The sequence below is a fragment of the Chlamydotis macqueenii genome, chromosome 2 (assembly GCF_036417535.1).
Source record: "Chlamydotis macqueenii isolate bChlMac1 chromosome 2, bChlMac1.mat, whole genome shotgun sequence".
NCBI classification, from domain to species: domain Eukaryota; kingdom Metazoa; phylum Chordata; class Aves; order Otidiformes; family Otididae; genus Chlamydotis; species Chlamydotis macqueenii.
In genome coordinates, this window is record NC_141557.1 from 14,916,937 (window position 1) to 14,938,142 (window position 21,206).

Below are 21,206 nucleotides of genomic sequence, written 5' to 3' on the forward strand. Positions count from 1 at the left end.
CACAGAATAACAAACGATGTTATTCAGGGTTTCATATGATACCTCGTATAGAAGTAGCTGAACAGGCTCCCAAGATGAATGGAACCAACTGCTCTGCCTCCCTTTCTTTCTCACCATTTCTCCCCCAAGGCGGAAGAGTGGGAGGCATTAGCTGTGAGAACTGATGAGTTCTGTGTTGTTTTTTAGTGAAGGCCAGATTGAATAAGTGTGCTTTTTCCTTGGCCCAGAAAGTGGAGAGGTTGGAAATACTTCTTAGTTCCTGCAGGAAGCCCTCATTTCCTGTGAGAATACTCAATTCCTGCAGACTATTGTGCTCAGAAAAAAAAAGAAAATCCAGCACCTGCCTTATGTAAACTCACAACCTGTGGGCCAAGTCCTTCAGCCATAGGGCTCCTGTAGCCATCCAGGCATTAAGAAATGAGTCTGTGGACCACCTTACGAGAACACATTGCTCAGTGAGGTGGAAGAGCCAAAAAAGGAGACTGACCAGGCAAAACACCTTTGCTTTTAGGAAGACTGTAGCAGCAAGTATAAATTTTCCCTGGGACACATATACTTGGATTTGTGTTCCTGCTATGGTGTACTTTTGAAGGGTGCTCAACTTTAGGTCAGCCATGCACAGGTGAGGTCAATTCCCATTTACCTGTGGGAGAAGCATAATAAGAAAACTTTGTTGTATAACTGTGTCTTAACGAGGGAGTTGAACAAAGAAAAGTCACTTGAGATTTACTGATTAGGAAAGGAGCTGAGATGAGAAAAGAAGCATGGAGGTAGGCACAGACAGGAGGAGAAATCAGTTCTCCAGAAGTAATGAGCAAGGGGAAGCTTTGTGTGCTCAAAGCATCCCAGGGGGCTTATATGAAATGATGTCAGAGAGGCAGGCAAGCTTGAGGCTATACTGGGGCACAAAGATCAAAATAAGAAACTTAACTCGATGTAGAAAGCTAGGGGGAGCTCCCAGAGGGGTTTTTAAAGAGATGTGGGGAACAGAGGCTCTGCATAATTCATAATAGGTACAGAATCGTTTCTTTAGCTAGAGCTAGATTGCACCTGTAAAGCATAGGTTGGAGTCCTAAAAAGCCATGTTTCATCCCAGAATATAGCTACTTCAGAAACTACCATCCCTCCTGACATTTTCAGGCCAAGATGTCAGTGCATAAGATCTTACGTGGCCAGCAGGCTCTGGGGGCAGTAAAAGAGCAAAGAAGAATCTGAGAAAGGGGTGCATTATAGCATAGCTTATAATGAGAGTAAAGCATTGTTAATGAAAATAACAGTAGGTGAGAACAGACAAAAGCCTGGATCGCATTCCCAGAGTGGTTATCTTAAGCCAGGGAACTATACTTGCAGCATAAAACATAAACCTGAACATAACACCAAGTATCTGTATTCTGATTTTCCAGATGTGATATGTTTTGCAGATACTGGGGTATAGATATATTTTCTGGCACCTTGCACAAATCTCAAGCTTTTACTGTAGTAACAAAGGTCAGACTTACACTGGTTATGCAGCAGCTACTGGAAAGTCATCACCAATGGGAAACAGGCAGGTGGCCGGGAGGGATGACTGACATCACTGATGTCTTATTTATAACTTCAACAAACACAAAAGAAACTTCTTCCAGATCTCCTCATTGAGCACAAAGTGATTTTACATCACACTGCCTTCCTGCCGCTGTTACCAGGACTCTGCTCAGACATTTCCTCTCTTACACATGCTCTGGAGAGAGGTTTCTTCAGCAACGTGGTGGGTGCTGGAGAATTGCCACCTTGAGCATGCATCTCTCCTGCTCCTCTGTACAGGTCCACTCACAGGCACTTTGGCCTGCAATAAAATGATGGGGTTTTCTACCCCTTGCCAAGCCTCCCATTCTGTCTTGCCAGGCTTTCACTTTTCGTTGGTAGAAACAACAAACACTCATCAGCCAGTGAATAGACAGTCTGGGGCTTTGCTGCCCAACTTCTCTGCTCAGCCCTTGAGCTCGAATGCACCACAGTGCCTTGGTGCAAGGAGGCAGAACAGGTATGTCCCATTGCAAAGAAATACTGACTAACCTACAAAGTAGAGTTCCTCCTTTCCTCAGATACAACACATGAAGACAGCATACGGTGCTCATCAAAATTTTACTGCGAATTGAATGCCGGTTCTCCAGCACGCTTTAACTGAACGACTGGATTTTGTTTCAGCTCCTACCGCTGTCCCTACTGTTTCCGAAGGCAAACCCGTGGATGAGTGCGATGATGACCAGGCAAACTGTCACAGTGGCACAGGTGATGACTACCAACTGACAGGTGCAGAAACCATCCTCATTCCATTGCAGCTTCATTGTAGCTCATATCCATCACCAGTTACCAGCTAAACCTTTGCACTGATTTAATCACTCAACATAAATGGACATTGGTATGCAGTTCGTATTGTCAGTGCTGTCAAAACATAGGCATCTGCCTTTTACATATGACAATACTTTTGATTGTTTTCTCAGCTATGTAATTTTTGAAGCAAATAATGGTGACTAACTGGAAGAGAGGGCAGGTTTTTTTGAGCAGGAATTGTGTCTAATCAAATGTCCTAATCAAACTTTTTCTTGTTAAGAAAAAAGCTGGACAAATGTTTTAAGGTTTATTATCTGAGATTGAAGAACTCAAAATGAAATATTGTTTAGGTTCAAGATATGTATATGCTTCCATACCTAAAATTTAGTACAGGACTCAAATCTCAGCCCCAAACCTTTCCCAGACAGAAACTGAGCAGATTTGTTTAATCAAAGCATACTCACACATATACCGCCAGAAGTATTTCCATGAGCTTCCCCACCAACACTGCATTACAGTCACAGAGGGGCTGATGTTCTGCAAGCTGCCATCACTAGCAGAAAAATAGAGAGACATCACACAGTCTGCATCTGGAAAAGAAGAAGCTTGCTAGTTTTCATATTCTCCCACTTTTGCACAGAACCACTGTCCTTCTGAGAGAGCTGACACTGCACCACTACGTTTTTGATCTCTTCTTGGAGGTCGCATGCTCCACAAAGCTCTGGGCCTGTTTGATGGGATCTTCCTGTAGCAGATCTATACATCCACAGTAACTGAGCTTATTTTTGGACACAGCAACACAAGTTATTTCATCACTGCTCCCTGGTGTGCTTATCTAATAAATGTTTATTGCTTCTTATATCCATGATATAAAATAGCATTAAAATCTGGCAATAGCTGTCCAAAAGGACATTGGGAAACCTTAGGTAAGAGATTGGCTTTTTGGAAGCAGCCAAGTAGAACATCTGACAGCAGAAACAAATGAAAATGCAGTTTCAGCATGAAACCCTTTCTGAGCTTTGCCAGTGCCTCCTGTAAATACATGTTGCAAATCATTAATTGAAAAACAATTCTTGAGTGGAAAGGACACTGCATGATCACTGTCACTGCTTTTCAACTCTGTGTCCCAGATTAATCTTATTCTTTTTGAAACAGCCATGCAGGGAGTCTGATAAAATAGTCTGTATTGTGTTAAGGTAGCTCAGAAAGCTTTCCATGTTACTGAAGTTTGTAATTTATTTATTTTTCTGAAAGTAAGGAGCCAGGTCAGGAAACGCTGGGGCTTCCTGCAAAGCCCTACGCTGAGGGCTGTCTTGCAAAGCCCAATAGGCAGAGGCGTATTTCACACAGACAGAGGCTGTGTGAGGGGAAGGAGGCAGATCTATGCAAGCACCTTCCCTGTTCACTTATAGTCTCTGCACTATGGGGAGCTCAGGACTGCATCCCACATGTCCCTTAGGGAAAGCTTATTGAGCAGAAGAAACTCCCTCTGGCAATTTTTGCAGGTTCTGCTTAGGGAGCAGTTTATAATCTCTAAGACAAGGGAACAGCCACTAGCCTTCCTGAACACCAGCACTTTAGGGAACTGAGCCTATTTCAGTACTAAAATTGAAAATTACTACATTGCCCTTCTACAAAAGTGCAGACACGTTAGTATAATTTCTTGCTATACCACCTAGAAACCCTGACCAGTACATGTCCGGTTGTTCTGGACACTGTAGAAATATTGCACTGTACATGTGATGTTACTTATATCACTAAAATGTGCAGAAGTGATTTTACCAGTAATTTCACTGTAAACATTCTTTTCTTCCTCGAAAATGCATAGAAGGAGAGTATGTAAATCTCATGGCCCATTAAGGATAGCAGGGCAGTGCGGAGGGGATTTCACCAGTGCCTTACTCTCTTTTATCCACTACCAATGCGAGTGTGGAGCCCGCGTTCTCGTGGGTACGACGGTTAGAGTCACTTCCCTGATAGCGCTCACATATGTGAGTGTCACAATGAAGCCTCCCTTGCAATTAACTGTAATTGTGCTGTAGGCCAGATTCCTTCCTGCTCTATTTGGACCCCATACAGAGCTGCTCTATTTGCATGGCTTATAGCATTTCCCATCAGATCGTTCTCACAAACATAAAGCTGATATAGCTTGGGCATTCATTCTCATTGGAAGTCATCATAGTCATCCTTTCTATAATGCTTTAAGCATTTGCTTGCTGGAGAAAAGAAAAGCCATTGACTGGCAATCAGCACCCCACTGCGCATTCATAATTGTGCTAATTTACTTTTTGTTTCCTTTATCAATATGAGGCTTGCTTTAAAAAGTCAAGTATTTTAAAAATATCAATTAGTGAGCTTAGGAGAGGGCCATGACCCTACTCACCTCTTGTTCATGTGCTTGAAGAAGACAGAGGGGAAGTCTTTAATTCTTCCTGCTCTTGGAGACAGAAGTGAAACCTGCCTTAGACTATAGCCTAAAGTCGGGCACAGGGACATGGTGAGGCTTGATTATTTGGTGTTTGCAAGGACTCTAAAGATATACAGCTGTATTTAATGATGAGTTCTTGTTTTCTTTTTTGATAAAGAAAACCAGATTTTCAATGTCATATTTTCATGCTTAAGCTCACATACTCAGTTACCTACATGTCTAATAAGGATGGCGATATTTCAGATTTATATATAGGAAATTCCTAATGACTGCTGTGTCCTTTGTTGTGTCCCATGTATCATGATATGCATAATTTCTTTTCCAGGTGGTACTACAGTGCTGAATACAGAAAAGCCAACAGTAATAGACAATACATTACAACCAGGTAAAAAAAAAATATTTTTTTCTTATTAAAAACATAATAAATTCCATACCCAAATTTCATGCCAGAGACAAAATAATGAATTGCAGCACTTCCTGACTTCCCATTCCCTAAAAGTCTCTGAAGTAAAGCAGCATCTGGTCTCTCAGCTCTGTACAGTAAATATTTTATTCCTTTCATCCACATGTAGACACAGCAGAGAACAAGATTTCCTTCTGCATCAGCAAATGCCAAATGCTGACAAAATTAAACTAACTTAATCTCACAGTGCACTCTGTTTAAATGTGGCATGTTAGTGACACAAAGTGTGTTTGCAAACTCCAGGAAAACAAAAACAGAGCCACACAGGCCCACTCACTATTTATATCCATGCTTTTACAAAGCTAAGATGAGTAAAGTTTGCCAGTTTTCTCCCCCAGGGAGCTGGCAGTTTTACAATATTGTTTTCTAGCAAGTTTTCTCAAAATGGGGTTAAATAAACTGCTACCATGAACTTGAAAAGGGAAAAACTGGTTGTCACTGGCAGCAGGTCCTTTTTACTTAATCAGTACAATAACTAGCAGCTTTTAAAATCCTTAGTTTGCTGCTTCCACAGCTTTCATACCATTTTTTAATATCCTGTACAATTTACTAGGACTAGGGGAGAGGATAGATTTGGGCAGAAAACCCAAACTCCAAAAACTATGAGTACCAGTTTAAAATATTTTTCATTAATAATTGTGGAGCAGTAAAGAGGTCAGTTTTCAGTTACTCCCATTTCCTCCATTAAAGCACAGTCAGGCACAGTCTTGCAAGTGATTTATTAACAGGGTGGGTAAGTGTTTATCATTGTTTCCTCAACCATGTGACACAATCTGCTCTTGCTTCAAGTAAACGAGAGGGACTAATAATGCAAAAGTTTCCTAAAGGACACTGATGGTGTCAGCCTGATTAAGAGAGAGTGCTGACTTATCTCAGATATTGTTCCCATTCTCGGCCTGTGCATTCTGGTATTGCAGAGGCAAATGCTTTTACTCCCCACAAAATTTGTCTCCAGGGTCATCCAGTTGGCTTAGTCAGCAAGCACTATTTCTAGCTCTGCCCTGATTTGCAAGCACAGGGAGATTGTGGAATACTGGTGCAATGAGAAACATGACGGCAGGCTGGCCCATCTTCACGGGACACCTCTCCACACTGCTCTTCCATCGTCAGCGTTGCGGAAGGACTGGAGGGCTGCTGGTGATCCCCCAGTTTGGAAAGGGGTGGGGGATGCAAAGGAAGAAAGGATGCTGTGCAGGGGTTTTAGAGTAAAAAGATTTTAATTTTTATATCTGAAATGACCTTTAAGCTTTTTATTTTGCTGAAATTAAGGATTTTTTACAGGTTTTTTTTAACTGTCTTCTTGCATTTAAAAATTTGCAAATTCATGAAGTGCCTCTGTGCAATGCAATTTTCCTCCCTCCTCCCCTGTGCCAGTTGCATTCACAGGTTGCGTTTAATCCCCTTGGCTTGGGTGGGACTCTCCAGTAACAGACTGACTGTTTCTGCCAGAGATTAAGATAACCTCATTTTCTCTCCTTACTTCCCTCCTGCACCACCTTTGCTTGCTCTGTGATGAGCCAAGATTTTTTCTCTATTAAAGGAGTTTCCAAGGTTCTCTTCAGAGCATGCCAGTGTTACTTCCCTGCATTGTGCTGGTAGGAACTGCTTCCTTCCGGGGAATAAGGGACAAGTTCACATGCCAAACGCCAGGCTCCCACATGGCAGCACATTACAAAGACCATAGATAGAGATCAGTCAGATGCTAATAAATAAGAAAAGAGTTTCCAGAATCTCCAGTTTAAGACATAAAGGTTTCCAGCTGCTTCATAATCCCTCACTGAAAACCAGACAGAATACGCCCAAAAAGGGGCAGACAGAAATTCCCCTGAACACGGGGAAACCCCTCCTGGCATGAAGGTGGTGTAAGCATTTCTTTCTGCTGAAGGGGCACGGCTGGACCTGGCTGGCACCATGAAGCACATCAGAGCAAGGGGCCATGCAGCAGGGAGCGAGAGTCTGCTACAGCAGCCACAAATAATGTAGTTTAAGTTGGCCTTGAAGTTACAGAGCTGCTCAGGGGCCCCCCTGGCCCTCAGCTGGCTGAGGATCAGGGAATCAGTGCGCTCCAGCTCTTTCAGTTATTCTCAAGCTGAACAAGGTATGCATTTAACGCGCCAAGGACTGAGCCTTCAGCCTCCGCCTTAATTCCCTCTAAGGGCTGGTTTACCTTAAGATGCTAATACACCTTGAGGTAAATGATGAACTGCAAGCCAAAGAGCTATTCCAGATCCGCTGCAGGTTGCAGGCTCCAGCGGGTAAGCCTGCACAAGCTACACCGTGCCAGTGCTGGCCACAGCACCTTGTGCCATGGTGACTGGGGACGGAGATTTACCAGCCCTCTCCACAGCAACACCTGCTGTGGCACAGGTACTTTTGCAATAGGTGCTATTGCCAGGTATTGCTGTCCTCCTGCCGGCATTCAAGCCTGCAAACACCCCTGATCTTGTTATCCCAGAGTAACATGCTTGTGTGTGTCAAAGCCTGAGATTATCCTATTCCAACCAGCTTTCATACACTGTGGAAACAGTTAAAAGCAAATAGCTGGAAAGCCTCCATGTATAAACAAGCTTTCCATCAAGGAGACTTTTACAGTTCATTTCAAGGGGACTGAATTGTAAGAAAATAAAAAAGAATCATGATTGCAAACTGCTAAAAATGTTAAAAGGTTTGGACTTCTTTTAAGTGAGGATCTACTTTCCTCCTCAGACTTAAAAAGATGCCTTTAAAAATCTGTCTATCAAGGTAGATATCTTTCTGGACACACCAACATTGAGTCATTTTGAAAAACATCTTTTTTAATTCCAAAGGACTGTTTGAAATGACTCTTGCTATTTACATACAGAGCAAGCTGTTCATTTACATTATGTGCTCTCAGCGTGGAAGCTCAGTCCTTTGTAAAGCAGACTGTTCAAGAAGTAAAGTATCTTGTTTTTCACATGTGTAATAGCTATTTCAGAAAAATAGAAAGCCTGAGGTTAAAGTCTATGCTAAGAAATTGTTTAAAGGTAGAATAGGTCTGATTCTCATTTACGGTGGGACAACTTTGCATCAATAAAGGGATATTAAAGCAGTTAAATTATCATTTACTGTCATTTAAGGTAATTCTGTGCTGCCAGCATAAATGGTATAAAAAGGTGAAATGCAAATACGAATCCGATGCAATATACTACTTTGAAGTGGTCCAAATTATGTTTGTAATTTCCCATTTTAATGTTGATTTACCCTTTGGCAAGAGCATCCTATGGAGAATTTTCATAGCATCTTTAATGCCATCATGCTCCTTCTTGTCTCTTGTTTGAGGAGTTATGAAAATACGTCAAAGTCTGTGGGCCACGAAAGATTAATGGACTTGCAAGAAACTCACTCAACTAGATTTTCAAATTACTTTCTTGTTCATGTGCAGTAATGGTTCCAGCTGTGAGCAAGATGTGGTCAAGAAGTACAGCTGTTGGTTATTCTTTGAGAGGATAAATCTGTTTTAATTCAGTATCACGTACCCTACATTTTGAAAAAGGCATATGGGATTTCGTCACACCTCCCTCTCAGATTCTCATCAGAACTGCTGCTATTTGGTTACATAATGGCAGGTTTTCTTCGTCCCCTCAATACACACAAACCCAGAGATCAATCACCTGCTGGCAGGAGAATTATCCTAGCAGGGGAACAGGCCAGCGCTGCAGAGGGAGCCCATCAAACACTACTCATCCCTACTTTCCTCCCTTCCACCAGAGCTACCAAGCTATAGTTCAAGGACAAAGAAGAGGACAGATTGCCTGTAGCTTACTGTGAGCTACTATATCAGCCCCCGGGGACCTTTAATAGAGGTGTTGAACTATTCTGTCTTTTGCTGGGGCAGATCCATTGTCCGTACGACTAATGAACCTATCCTGATGCTACAAGTGTCTATTATTAATTGGCTAGGAGGTCTATTTTTTCTTTTTATGGGTCCCTGGGAGAAGCATGGGAAGAGACATAAGAATAGACAGTAAGAGATGGCATGTTTAAGGAGCCCATAAAATAAGAGCACTCTGAAATGCCTTGCCTTTGACCTTCAATCCCATTGCTGTGATTGTCTAAGGAATATATTAACACAAGCACTTTTAAGAAAACAATAGGAACCTATGAAGAAGTAGCTAACTGAGAGCAGGTTACTGGTCCAATTCTGCTCAATTTCAGAGGATTCTCATTAACTTCTGCATGGAAAAGAACTTCATTTTTATGCTACACCATGCTGTCTGTGAATCCTAAGCCAAGGAACACAGACATGGCCAAAGCATATCAGACTTAGGCTCTTTGCCAATTTCCTGGGCTATATATTTCAAATGAAAATGTAAGAAATTCTTTATTAGATGGTACTGTGAAATTTAGTTCTACTTTGAAACTTTCCTTCTAATCTCAGTGTTCAGAGCTGACTTCAGACCATGAAGCAAAAGGTTTTGTCCCTCCCTGCACTTTAGAATTAACAGTTAAATTCTGGATATTTTCCTTGTCCGTTTCAGTGTCCAGTTCTCTTTGAATTGTGTTCAGCCTTAGCAACATTGAAGGGTAGCAAGTATATTGCTCACATTATATGAGAATTTTTTTCCTTTGATCCGCATCAAACTTCACTGGATACCTCACAGTTCTCGGGCTATGAAATGGACAAAACAGAATATTGTAATCTTCTTTCTCTGGATTCTTCATCGATTCACATACTTCTCCTGCATCTTCTGCTATTTACTTTTATTCAGAGTTGAACAATACCAGTCCTTTCAGTCTCTTTATGCTATGTGATCAGTTATGCTGTGTGATATCTTCAGATGATGTGATCTATCCTTTCTTGTGGTTTGAATACCACACAGGCTATCACTAGCTTTGCATGATATAATCCTTCAGGATTAATAAGATTAATCTTGTTTTATGTTTTCTAAGACCTTTTCTAAAGTTCTGTTTCATGGCTCTGATGTCAAAGCCATGCAATATAGCTCTCCTAAGCCCTCTTTGACAATGAAAGGCTATTTTTCACAACTTAAAACCCTTTAATTCATTTCAGTGTCACTCTGCTTCTTTAAAAACTTCCCTTGATTTTCAGATGTCTCTTTTTGGGCAAGATGTCTTTGATCATGGCCCCATTGTCTAGGAAAAAAAAAAAACCTGAAGAAAGAAACATAATGGATTGCCTTTCTACACTCATGTGCACACAGGCTGAGTTCCGCTTCTTCAACGTTTTGAGCCTAAAGAGATTCCTAGAAAGGGCTAGAGTCCTCCAGGAAACATATTTTCTCCACATTGAATTCCTGTGGCAGACATTATCTGTTGAATTCATTTGTTCCCAGCTAGGATGCTGTATTCGTGACAATGTGGAGTAGAGCTCTCCGGAGGCCGGCAGGAGGGAGAGGGGAGGCAGGCGGGATGGGGCTGATGAAAGGAAGGGGTGAAGAATGAGAGCTCGGTGCGGAGAGATGCCACAGCCCAGCCGAGGTACTGACAGGCAGGAGCTGCAATACCTTCAAAACCCTGAGCTGACAGAAAGAAATTTTCTAGGGGCCAGAGAGGAGAGGGCATAGTGGCTGCAATGCAGGAATCCAGTGAGTTGAGTTAAAGCTGTGTCTGGGAGCAAGGACTCGCCAAACAAGGACACAGCAGGCAAGGAAAGAATGATAGATGAACCTTTTTTATATGCATTCTGTCTCAACCTAGTCACCTGAGGTTTTCTCTGTGTTGGTAAAATGGTTATTCTAGTTTACTTTCGGTTAAAATCTGGGTTGTGAGTTCAAAAGCCTTTCCAGTATTCCCTGGGCAGCTCACTACATGGAGATCTTTGCCTCTTCAGAGACTGGAAGAGCTCCACCTCAAAGGTCTGGCCAGCCACAGGTCCCAACACACTTCCCATATTTCTCTGTACTGTCCCACAAGAAAAAAAAAAAAACAATGATCTAGGGGTTGCATTATCTTTCCTGGCTTTTTTTTTTAATAATGGGTAAGAAACACAATTCTTCCCCCAGAGCTGATATTGATGGGAGCACAGAGTCCTTTGTTCTTAGTTCATACTTGCACATAGCATCTCATTAAAATAAACCTAAGTTATTCCTTTAATAAGGTGTGAGTCATGCCTGAGAAAAGACTTCAGGATTTGGTAACATTGCTGTGGGAAGGGTATTGCTCTGCTGGGAGTTGTCGTTGCTCAAGGTGAGGTAAAAGTTCATACCAATGGGGCAGGGACCAAAATCCCGAAAGATTTCAAACTGCTTCTGAAAATAAGAAGATACACTATCTTTGTATAATCTTTCCATTCAAATTCCAAGTTCTATGGAAGAAAATAAGCTACTACGTATTAAACTTTTGGGCAGAATTGAGGAGAAGCTGAAAACAAGATATGATCTCATCCTGACCATAATACCAGACTTCCCTTGTTTTACATGGAGCTTGTTTTGAAGCTTATTTTGAGTTCATTTGGCAATCAGCCACATTTGTCCCTTTTTCATCTCAGTTTGTCCATTTCAATGCTGCCATCTTGTGGGCCTACTTAACTGGCTGGAAGATGTTGAAATAAGTTCCTTACTAAAGCCACGTACTATACATTTCACCAGAAATCCTTTCCTGCCAAGGACATTCCATTGGTGTTTCTGCCCTTTCTTATTTTTGTCCAAATCTTATTGTGAGTTGTTGCAAAAAGTTGCACCATTATGGCACAAATAGACATTAAAAACCAGAAAAATGTATCTGATAAGTAAGCCAGAGCTTTCTGTTTGAGTCATACGTGTTACAGCACAGTTATCAGCTAATGTGGGCAAATCAGAAGAATTAATCTAACCACAAAAAAATTCAAAAATATGGGTCATAAAGAGACAAGAAACAACCACAGCATTTACTAGAAATAATAATTCTTCATGTGTTTCCCAGCAGGGCTGCTGCTCTTGCTATGGTTTCTCAGAGTTTCATGTAGGAATGGTTCTGTTAATGGTCAAATGCATGCATTTAGTTTTGAAGTACGAAATCTGAATGATGCAATTAATAATCAGATTTTGACCCTCCTTTTCCCTCTTTTCCTGCAGAGCTGCCACTGTACAACTTCAACTGTGCCTTTGGCTGGGGATCCCAAAAGACTTTGTGCCACTGGGAGCATGACAACCAGGTGGATTTAAAGTGGGCAATCCTGACCAGCAAAACTGGTCCAATTCAAGACCACACAGGTAATCATGAGTTCATGATTTAGCCATTTTACATGGGAAGAGGTTTTTCTGTTTAATACCAACATGCCTTCTAAAACCATAGGAGAGTGAATTATACTTAAAATATGTAGAGTCACAAAGATGATTCCCTAAGCAACCTAATCCGTTATACGTAGTCACAACTGCCTGTAATTGTCCTTCCTGTTGGGGAATAAAGACCATTTATTGTCAGGAATTTAAGATTTTCTGGGGAAAAAAAAAACAAAACTGAATGACCAATATTCTGCAAATATCACTTACCAAGTGATACAGTCATGAACAGACCTCACATTATTCCTCTTAGTAGTTACAGGGACTGCCCACCGTAGAAACATATTGTAAGCGAAGCTTCCCAGATGCACGTATTTCCATGCCTTCCTCCTCTCCAGCAGAAGCTGGAGATTATGGTCATCCCTTTGCTCACATAGAGTTTTTTCCAGAAACATCACCCTGGGAAATTGATCGGTTGGTTTTGTAGTATCTAACTCATGGCTCTGCATAATTAGGCAATAAATATGCTGCTGGCTAGTGGAGAAGGGAGGGCACTGCGTGACCTGCACAGCCTCTTGCTTTAGTGTTCTCTCTTGCATACGTGCAGATTAATCAAATGTGCTGAGATGAATCCCCCTTCCCACTTCTGCAACCCCTTTGCCTAATGAGAATGACAAGGAAATTAGACAAAATTGGACTTTTTAAATTCTGAGACACTTTCAATTGAATCTTAAGACAAGTACAGTAGTTTCAGGGAAAAAAAAACTTATAATACTTTGACTATAAATGGCATTGTACAAATAAATGGCATCAAATTAACTAAATGCAGTTAGCCGAAGTGAAGGCTGTAATGGTGGAAAAATTGATGTAGAGTAAAGTGAAATGGCTCAGTAGGATCTGACATTGAAAGGGGGTTAAAAGCTATGTTAGCCAGAGACTGACAAAATCTAAAAGGCATGCATAAGTAAAGCTCTAATTAAGACAATGAAGACAGAGTTCCTGACCCAGCACTGCAATAATATTCTGGAAATGAGAGCTAGCTGCACTTTGCCACCAAGGATTATAGAGAGACTGAACCTGTCTTCAATCAAGAGATGAAGAAATTATATTCTTCAAATGAGATTTTGTTGTTTCTACTGGGCCCTGCTAGTGCAGAAGACTTACTTGTTCCATTAGCTGTAGTTTCAGTAAGTCTTATAGGCAGTCCCTTTTTCTCCTTACTGCATTAACTTTAAATATTTTCCAGAATTTTTCTTCAACTCTAAGGGCACCTTCACCTGCCAGGTTTGCCATTCACCTGCCATCAGGTATAGAATTAGTGAGGTGGGTGTGAATGCAGACCATGAGCAGTCTGAATGGCACTGATTTCCCAAACAAGCCCCTCAGTGTCACCGCTCCACAGCAAGGCCACCTTCTCTATTGGGAGAACCACAATGAGCAACTCCCAGGCATATCTTGCTCTCAGCTGCACATGTATAAAGCTGAAGAAACTCCACAAAAGTGATCTTCAACAGCAATTGCTTTAAGACAGCAGGATACGCTGTATGTCACTTCAAATTACACATGTTATGATTAAATCTGACCAGAGTTAGGTCTTCCAACTGAGACAGCCATCCTAATGCTATAATTATTTTCCTTTTTTCCTCCCTTTGGATTTCACTGTCACCATTTTTTTAATGAGATTTGCACATGTTGTGCTGCCCTCTGCACAGAGGCAAAGTGGGAAAGAACACATAGGCACAAGCATTCCTGCTGAAGAAGCTGGACAAGGTGTTACTGCAGTAAGAAAGAAAAAACTTAAAAAAAAAAAAGTCTTTTTCAACATCATCTTCCTCTATAAAATTATTTCAAAAACCAGATATTTCCACATGCATATTGGCCAGGATACATCTGACTGCCCACAGAAAAATCCAAACAAAAGAAAACATCCTTGTCTCATATTAGAAGAAATATTTCTCTTTCTCATTTATTAGGCCCACTCTGTCCAGCTGCTGGGTTTAACCCACTCCTCGTCATTCGTGGTTCACCTTTCACTACCCTGTCCTTCTTATGCTTCCCAGAGTAGCGATGCTTATTGCCCCTTCTTCACTGGTGCAGGACTAAACCATTACAATCCAGCAAGTCTCAATTATACATTATTTCAAATGAAATTAAAAAATATCATGTATAAGCAAAGACCACTGTTGATAAAATACCACCCTTTCAAAACATCTTCTTTTGCCTCTTTTTACTTTTCTTTTGTTTAAGCTTTGGTATAAACACAGATATATATACTTATTTCAGCATTTGAGGAATAGTAGTATTATTTTTCTCCTTCCTACTTTCAAAATGACTTTATACCAATGCCAGTAAATGCTGTCTCCATCCTTTTGTGTGAGTGCATTACACATGCAATCTATTCTTACACACATCAGGATGAACTTTGTATTTTTCCACCATAATTCTCTGCAAAGAAGCTGTTCAAAAGCTGAATGGAAAGGATGCCTGGCTGGTGTAAATCAGCAGCACTTCTCTGCAGTCATTATCTTAGCAATTTTCTGTTACCAAACTAATCACACTGGCACGTGCTTCTCTCCCAGTGTGATTAAGCAAGTAATTTTCCAAGTTAAAGGTATTAGGTGTTCAGATTTCAACGTGTATAAATCCATTATGCTTTTCAGAAAATACCAGCCATAATCTTACTCTTTCGGGAAATGGCTCACAAATATACAGAGCCCAATATATTATTACAAGAATCAAGGGAATAACTTGTCACCATTTGTGACAATGCTCAGGCTCCGTTTAGGAGCACTGTTTAGATCTCAGTTCCTGATTTCTGACCACAGCTGTTCAAAGCTATTTTAGCCTCCCATGTTCTTCCCATTCTAATCTTGCCTTCTTGAGCACAGATTACTTTAAACAGAGATTAAAAATAGCTCTTTGCACAATTAGTGTAGAGTAAGCCCCAGGGATTTCTGTCTAGCCCGCTGAAGTAGGGCTGGCTCTCTTCAGGAGGTACACGCTGACTAATGGAGCATATGCTGTCGCACCAAACATGCTTTTGCCTCCTTTCCTGAGCAAAAGCAAATGCCGTGTGTGTGCCGTGTAGTGAACGTGTTGTTATGGTTCACTCTCAGCAAAAAACATCCCAGTGAACAGCAAAGGGTACTGCCAGAAGAAATCACAGAATCATAGAATCGTTAGGGTTGGAAGGGACTTTTAAAGGTCATCTAGTCCAACCCTCCTGCAAGGAGCAGGGACATTTTCAACTAGATCACGTTGCTCAGAACTCCATCCAGCCTGGCCTTGAATGTTTCCAGGGATGGGGCCTCTACCACCTCTCTGGGCAACCTGTTCCAGCATTCCACCACCCTCATTGTAAAAATTTTTTTCCTTATCTCCAATCTGAATCTACCCTCTTTTGCAAGAGGCCCTGCTAAAACATTTCTCCCCATCTTTCTTATAAGCCCCCATTAAGTACTGGAAGGCTGCTATAAGGTCTCCCCAGAGCCTTCTCTTCTCCAGGCTGAACAACCCCAACTCCCTCAGCCTGTCCTCATAGGAGAGGTGCTCCAGCCCTCTGATCATTTTTGTAGCCCTCTCCTTAGAGCACATCAGCTTTCCTACAGCTCCCAAACCAATGCCTTCTGACTCTCTAGGTTGTGAGGCTTGACGCATCAGCATGGAAAGACAGCAAAATGATCAGGGGTGGTCAGGGCTTCTTACATAAACAAAATGAAAACTGATGGCTGTTCCTAACGCAGTCCTTCTGTCACAGTAGGAGATGGCAATTTCATTTACTCACAAGCTGATGAAAGCCAGAAAGGCAAAGTCGCCCGACTGCTGAGCCCCGTGATTTACTCGCAGAACTCTGCCCACTGCATGACTTTCTGGTACCACATGTCTGGTGCACACGTTGGCACCCTGAAGATCAAACTGCGGTACCAAAAGCCGGATGAGTACGACCAGGTGCTGTGGACCCTGAGCGGGCACCAGGCAAACAGCTGGAAGGAAGGACGCGTTCTTCTTCACAAGTCTGTGAAACACTATCAGGTGAGCTTGGCTGCTCCTTGCTGAACTAACAGAGCCGAGGCCGGTAAGACCTTGCTGCTCATCTTTTATAGACTGTAGCAGAAGATGTCACTGAAGGATTTATGTAGACAGTATTATACCTACAGATGAGGTGCTGTTGCTGTGACAGTAATAATAGTGGCATATTTCATGGTATCTCAGATGACAGCGATACAAGCAATCTGTTATCGAAGGCCAAGTAACTACTTTAGAAATCATTTCTCATCTGTCACAAAACTGCATCCTTGCCACAGTTTTGCTGCTGATGTAAAAGTCTTTAATGAAGTTCTGACATTATATAAACTCACATTTGCATATATAAGTTCATAAAGGCATGCAGTGCAGATTGGCAGGCCACAGTCAAAGTGCATGTAGATGTAGCATCATGACAAGTGAAGATGTGTGTTAAGAACTAGTTAAGATATCCTGAATACTGCAATTGTGCGTTAACATGAAAACAACATGAACATTATCTTATTTTGCCAGGTGGTTATTGAGGGAGAAATTGGAAAAGGAACTGGAGGAATTGCTGTGGATGATATTAAAATTGACAATCATGTAGCACAAGAGGATTGCCGAAGTAAGTATGAATAGCAAGAACGTATAGAAATCTCATCCAAAACATTATTTATTTTGTTTTGATAGCTGTTTTTATCTGTGAGAAAGGGATAGATACATATTGGCTATATAGGAAGTTTTGCACTGAAAACACCCTGATCTGGCCCATAGCTTTATTCACAGTAAGTGCCACTGACGTAATCTCAGTACTGCAGCAACTGCAGTCTTTTGGAATAGAACTGGCATCCTACTGACACAGGTCACAGCATATTCACATTCTCACATCTCCCTGTATTTTAGATTGCTGCCCTCTTTAAATTTCTCTGCTTTTCCTAATGCTCTTCCTTGTTTTAACTAATGCTTTTCCTTGTTTTAACTAACGGTCAAAATCCAATTTTATTTCGTCACCCTTTTTAGATCACTTACTACCAAGCCTACTGGAATTCTGTTTTACAGGACCATATCGAACCCTTATAGGATACACAGACAGGGCAAAATGGCCCCTGCTGTCCTGTGGTGTCCTGTAATTCTGAGTTTGCTGTGACTCATTTGCTGTAATCATCAGCTCCTAGACACAAAGTAATGTTAGAACATGGTCATTTCAGGCTATTCTTGAGATGCTGTTTGAGTCCTTTTATTTCTGGCCAGTCTTAAGTTATTCCAGTCACTGCAGATCGTATGTGCAGTGCATATTGCATGTAATTTGGCAGCAGCAACCCCGGATGAACATAAGCAACTGAACCCTGTCCTTCATGATGGAGATGAAGTAATGACTTTTATGTAGGAGAGGGAATAGAACTGAGAACTCTTAGCATTAGAAAGATAAACTTACCCCATGCAAGCTGGCAACACAACTGAGAGCAATAATAGAGAGTGTTCCTCACCTTTTGTAGCTCATATCCCTTTGAGGGTAACATGACAGACTTCAGCTTCATGGTAATTTTACTGCAGGATGAGAAAACTGTACAATCTCTTTTTATCACACAGTCCATCTTCTAGGGTTCATCATATGCTACCAGAGTGACAGTTACCAGGAAAGGGAGGCAGGATGCACTGCTTGGTCCTCCTGCAGTATCCTCAGTGCTAAGAAGTGTGCTGGGACCACAGTGATAGCATTTACCTGACTCCAAAATGAGAGAGGAAACTAACTTCTTTCCTACCTCCTCATGTTTTGGTTGTTCAAACAAAATGCTGAGCAAAGATTTTGGCCTATAGGAGCTAAAGCCAAAAGCTCAGTCTGAAGCCCAAACACAAGTGATCTCGCTGCAGGCAGTGAAACTATGCTTGTGATTAACTATGCCTATGCTGATGAAGTGTTACGGAATTGGGCTCCAAAATTGTAAATACAATGAATGAAATGCTAATTCATCACACTGATTTCTCTTTCCCAGGCATGGAAAGCCCCTGCTGATAACTAAAACTGTGCCAAGGCTGGGCGGAGAGGAGTTTTTAAATCTTTCTTTTTTTCTCCATTAATTTTCAAAGCCCATCATAATGAACAGTTCTGTCAAGCTGACATAATAATGCTCTGACACAGGAAAATCTGCTATACCATTATTGCCAGCATGATAGTCAATCAGTGTTTGTAACCCTAATAATCAATGTCAATTCTCTTTGCTTCATTAGAATCAACTGATGTGGAGAATGAAATAGATGAAGAAGAAGACCCAGAAAGTAATCAAACAGGTAAAAAGTGTGTTACTGTTAAAAGGAAATGAATTTTAAAGTATATTTTCAAATGAATTTATGTATTTTATTAATTTATTTATAGATTAGTCTTCTAACTGCACATTGTATAAAGGTTTTTTGATTTATCTAGATCAGATGCTAAAAAGGCTTACATTTATTTGAAGGATGTAATAGTTTTATTCTTCTATGTCATATAATCTTATGGTCATTGTATATTTATACCCATCTCAAACCTTCCAAAAATTATATATGTAATCTGTTCCAGTGTATATAAATAGAATCATAGAATCACAGAATGGTTAGGGTTGGAAGGGACCTTCAAAGGTCATCTAGTCCAACACCTCTGCAAGGAGCAGGGACATCTTTGACTACATATATGCATGCATACTGTAGCTCCTTAATATTTCGTTATCAAGAAGGCTTGTCCATAGCTGAAGAAACAGCTATCATTATATCTTACAATTTATGACTCATGCAGTGTCTAGGTAATTAGGTTCAAAACTCTTCAGGCTAATTGTTTCACAGACCTGGTTGAAAATGTCGTTTTATGATCAGTCTACCAAAGCATTATCATTTTCAGTGATGATAGCTGTAAATGCATCATTAAATGGATCGTAATTGTCATATTGTCCCAATAATAAAATATACTTTCATTTTTCAGGCAATGAGCTTAATTTTTTTTCTGTTACAGTCAACGAGATTGCTATCATTGATTTCAGTGAAAGCAGGGTTTGTCCCAAAATACTTTTTGGCTTTTCCTGCAACAATTAGCAGGGTTTGCAAGCTTATTGGATCTCTTTCATTAACTGAAAGAGTTGAGAGAAAACATTATGATACCTATTGCATATTTTACACAGGGGGGCAGAGTGCTCCTCTGTGTCAGTTCTGTCACTGTTTCCATTTCAAGGTCCAATCCTGAAGTCAGTGAAGTGGAGATCGATGCAAAGTGGCTGGAGATTCCCAAGCAGTGTCTGAGGCTATAAACGTTCGCACTGAGCTAAATAAAATGTAATTAACATTTTTGAGCTAAATACTGTGAGCTGGCAAAATACAGTCAAAAAGTCTGGTGATTCATTCCCAAGACTCCCACTTAATCCAAGGCAGAATCAGACCCCTACTAACATAGAGCAGACTCAAGGACTGGAGAACAGTATGGAAAAAATCAACTATTTGGGATCCATTGTAGTTTTCAGCTATTTATGACTACCTCCAAGAAGCTAGGTTTTCAATTTATGTAGCAACTTATGTAAAAAACTTGAGGTCCTTTTTCCAAATTTCCAACTCATCAAACAAAGTTCTAATGAGAATCAGTTCTGAAAATTTTGCAATTCTTTCCTCCATTTCAGGGTTTACGCCTCCATACCATACTGGTGAGGACTACGATGATAACATCTCCAGGAAACCAGGCAACGTCCTGAAGACCCTAGATCCAATTCTTATTACCATCATAGCCATGAGCGCACTCGGGGTGCTTTTAGGAGCCATTTGTGGAGTTGTCCTGTACTGTGCTTGTTGGCACAATGGGATGTCAGAGAGGAACTTGTCTGCACTGGAGAATTACAATTTTGAACTGGTTGATGGTCTAAAACTGAAAAAAGATAAACTAAATACACAGAATTCATACTCGGAAGCATGAAGGCATAAAGCGACTGGAGAAGTTTCAGAGAATCGGGATGGAAGGACGTAGCTCGGTCATGCTGGGGAACTGTTGATCTTCTTTTACTGTACAGGCTGAAAAGTGCATTGATGACACTGAGCCAAGCTTTTCTCAGGAGCTTCAATGAGTGTGTAACCGACAAACATGGACAACAATCTGTGTTAACAATCTGAATCATGTACAGTCTGCTTTTTCTGTTGGTTTTGTTTTAAATAATCAAATGCTGGTGTTGAGACCAAGTATGATTGAGTTATAATTCATTTTGTCTTTCTTTCTCTCCCTCTCTTTTGTTTTCCGTTAATGGATTATTTTGTTTTTACTGTGCAAAATCCAAGATGCTGTCACAAAATGTATTCAGTGGGGTCCTTTGGATGGACATGCTGTCTGTAGCTCAGTGCCCAGAAAATATTGGAGTAACAGCAATTTAGTGGACTCCTGCACCTGTATTTGTGTATAATTGCTCGTGTTGTGCATAGGCAAAGAAGGGTTAGGATGTTTTTGAAAGTACTGCTGCATCAGTACCGATATAGTGTGTCAGCTCTGTTTACGAAGCAATACAGTCAAATTTTATTGATGTTTTTCAGTGTTGTACTAAATTTTGTGCTTGTGAACTCCATAAAAGAGTATGTGCCATCATCAGACACAACTGGTAAGCGAGTGTACTGCCTAAAAGCTAAACAAAAAAAGTCCTTGGCACTGGCTAGTGTATGTCCTCTCAAGTGCCTTTTTGTTTGTACTGCTTCTCATTGCATTAACATTAACTACAGCTCTGCTTCTCTGCAGTTACGCCCTTGTCTTTAATCATATTCTGATGGCTCACTGACTAAAAGAAAAGTATATTTTAGTGTAAGAAAGTAGCCTCAGCAA

The 21,206-nt window shown here is 40.9% G+C and overlaps 1 protein-coding gene across 4 annotated transcripts in view; it reads left to right on the plus strand.

The window, feature by feature from the left end:
• NRP1 (neuropilin 1) overlaps positions 1–20,922 on the plus strand; it is a 112,394-nt gene extending 91,472 nt beyond the window's left edge. Inside the window, exons 12-18 of one of the 4 annotated variants that reach the window (XM_086742001.1) lie at positions 2,188–2,292; positions 5,067–5,126; positions 12,239–12,376; positions 16,143–16,417; positions 16,922–17,015; positions 18,620–18,679; positions 20,029–20,922. In XM_086742001.1, coding sequence (XP_086598127.1) covers positions 2,188–2,292; positions 5,067–5,126; positions 12,239–12,376; positions 16,143–16,417; positions 16,922–17,015; positions 18,620–18,679; positions 20,029–20,318 — 1,022 coding nt within the window. In that variant the 3' untranslated portion in view covers positions 20,319–20,922. The remainder of the gene's footprint in view (positions 1–2,187; positions 2,293–5,066; positions 5,127–12,238; positions 12,377–16,142; positions 16,418–16,921; positions 17,016–18,619; positions 18,680–20,028) is intronic. The other 3 variants (XM_086742002.1, XM_086742003.1, XM_086742004.1) reach the window with 3 other exon arrangements.
• The last annotated feature ends 284 nt before the right edge of the window (positions 20,923–21,206 follow it).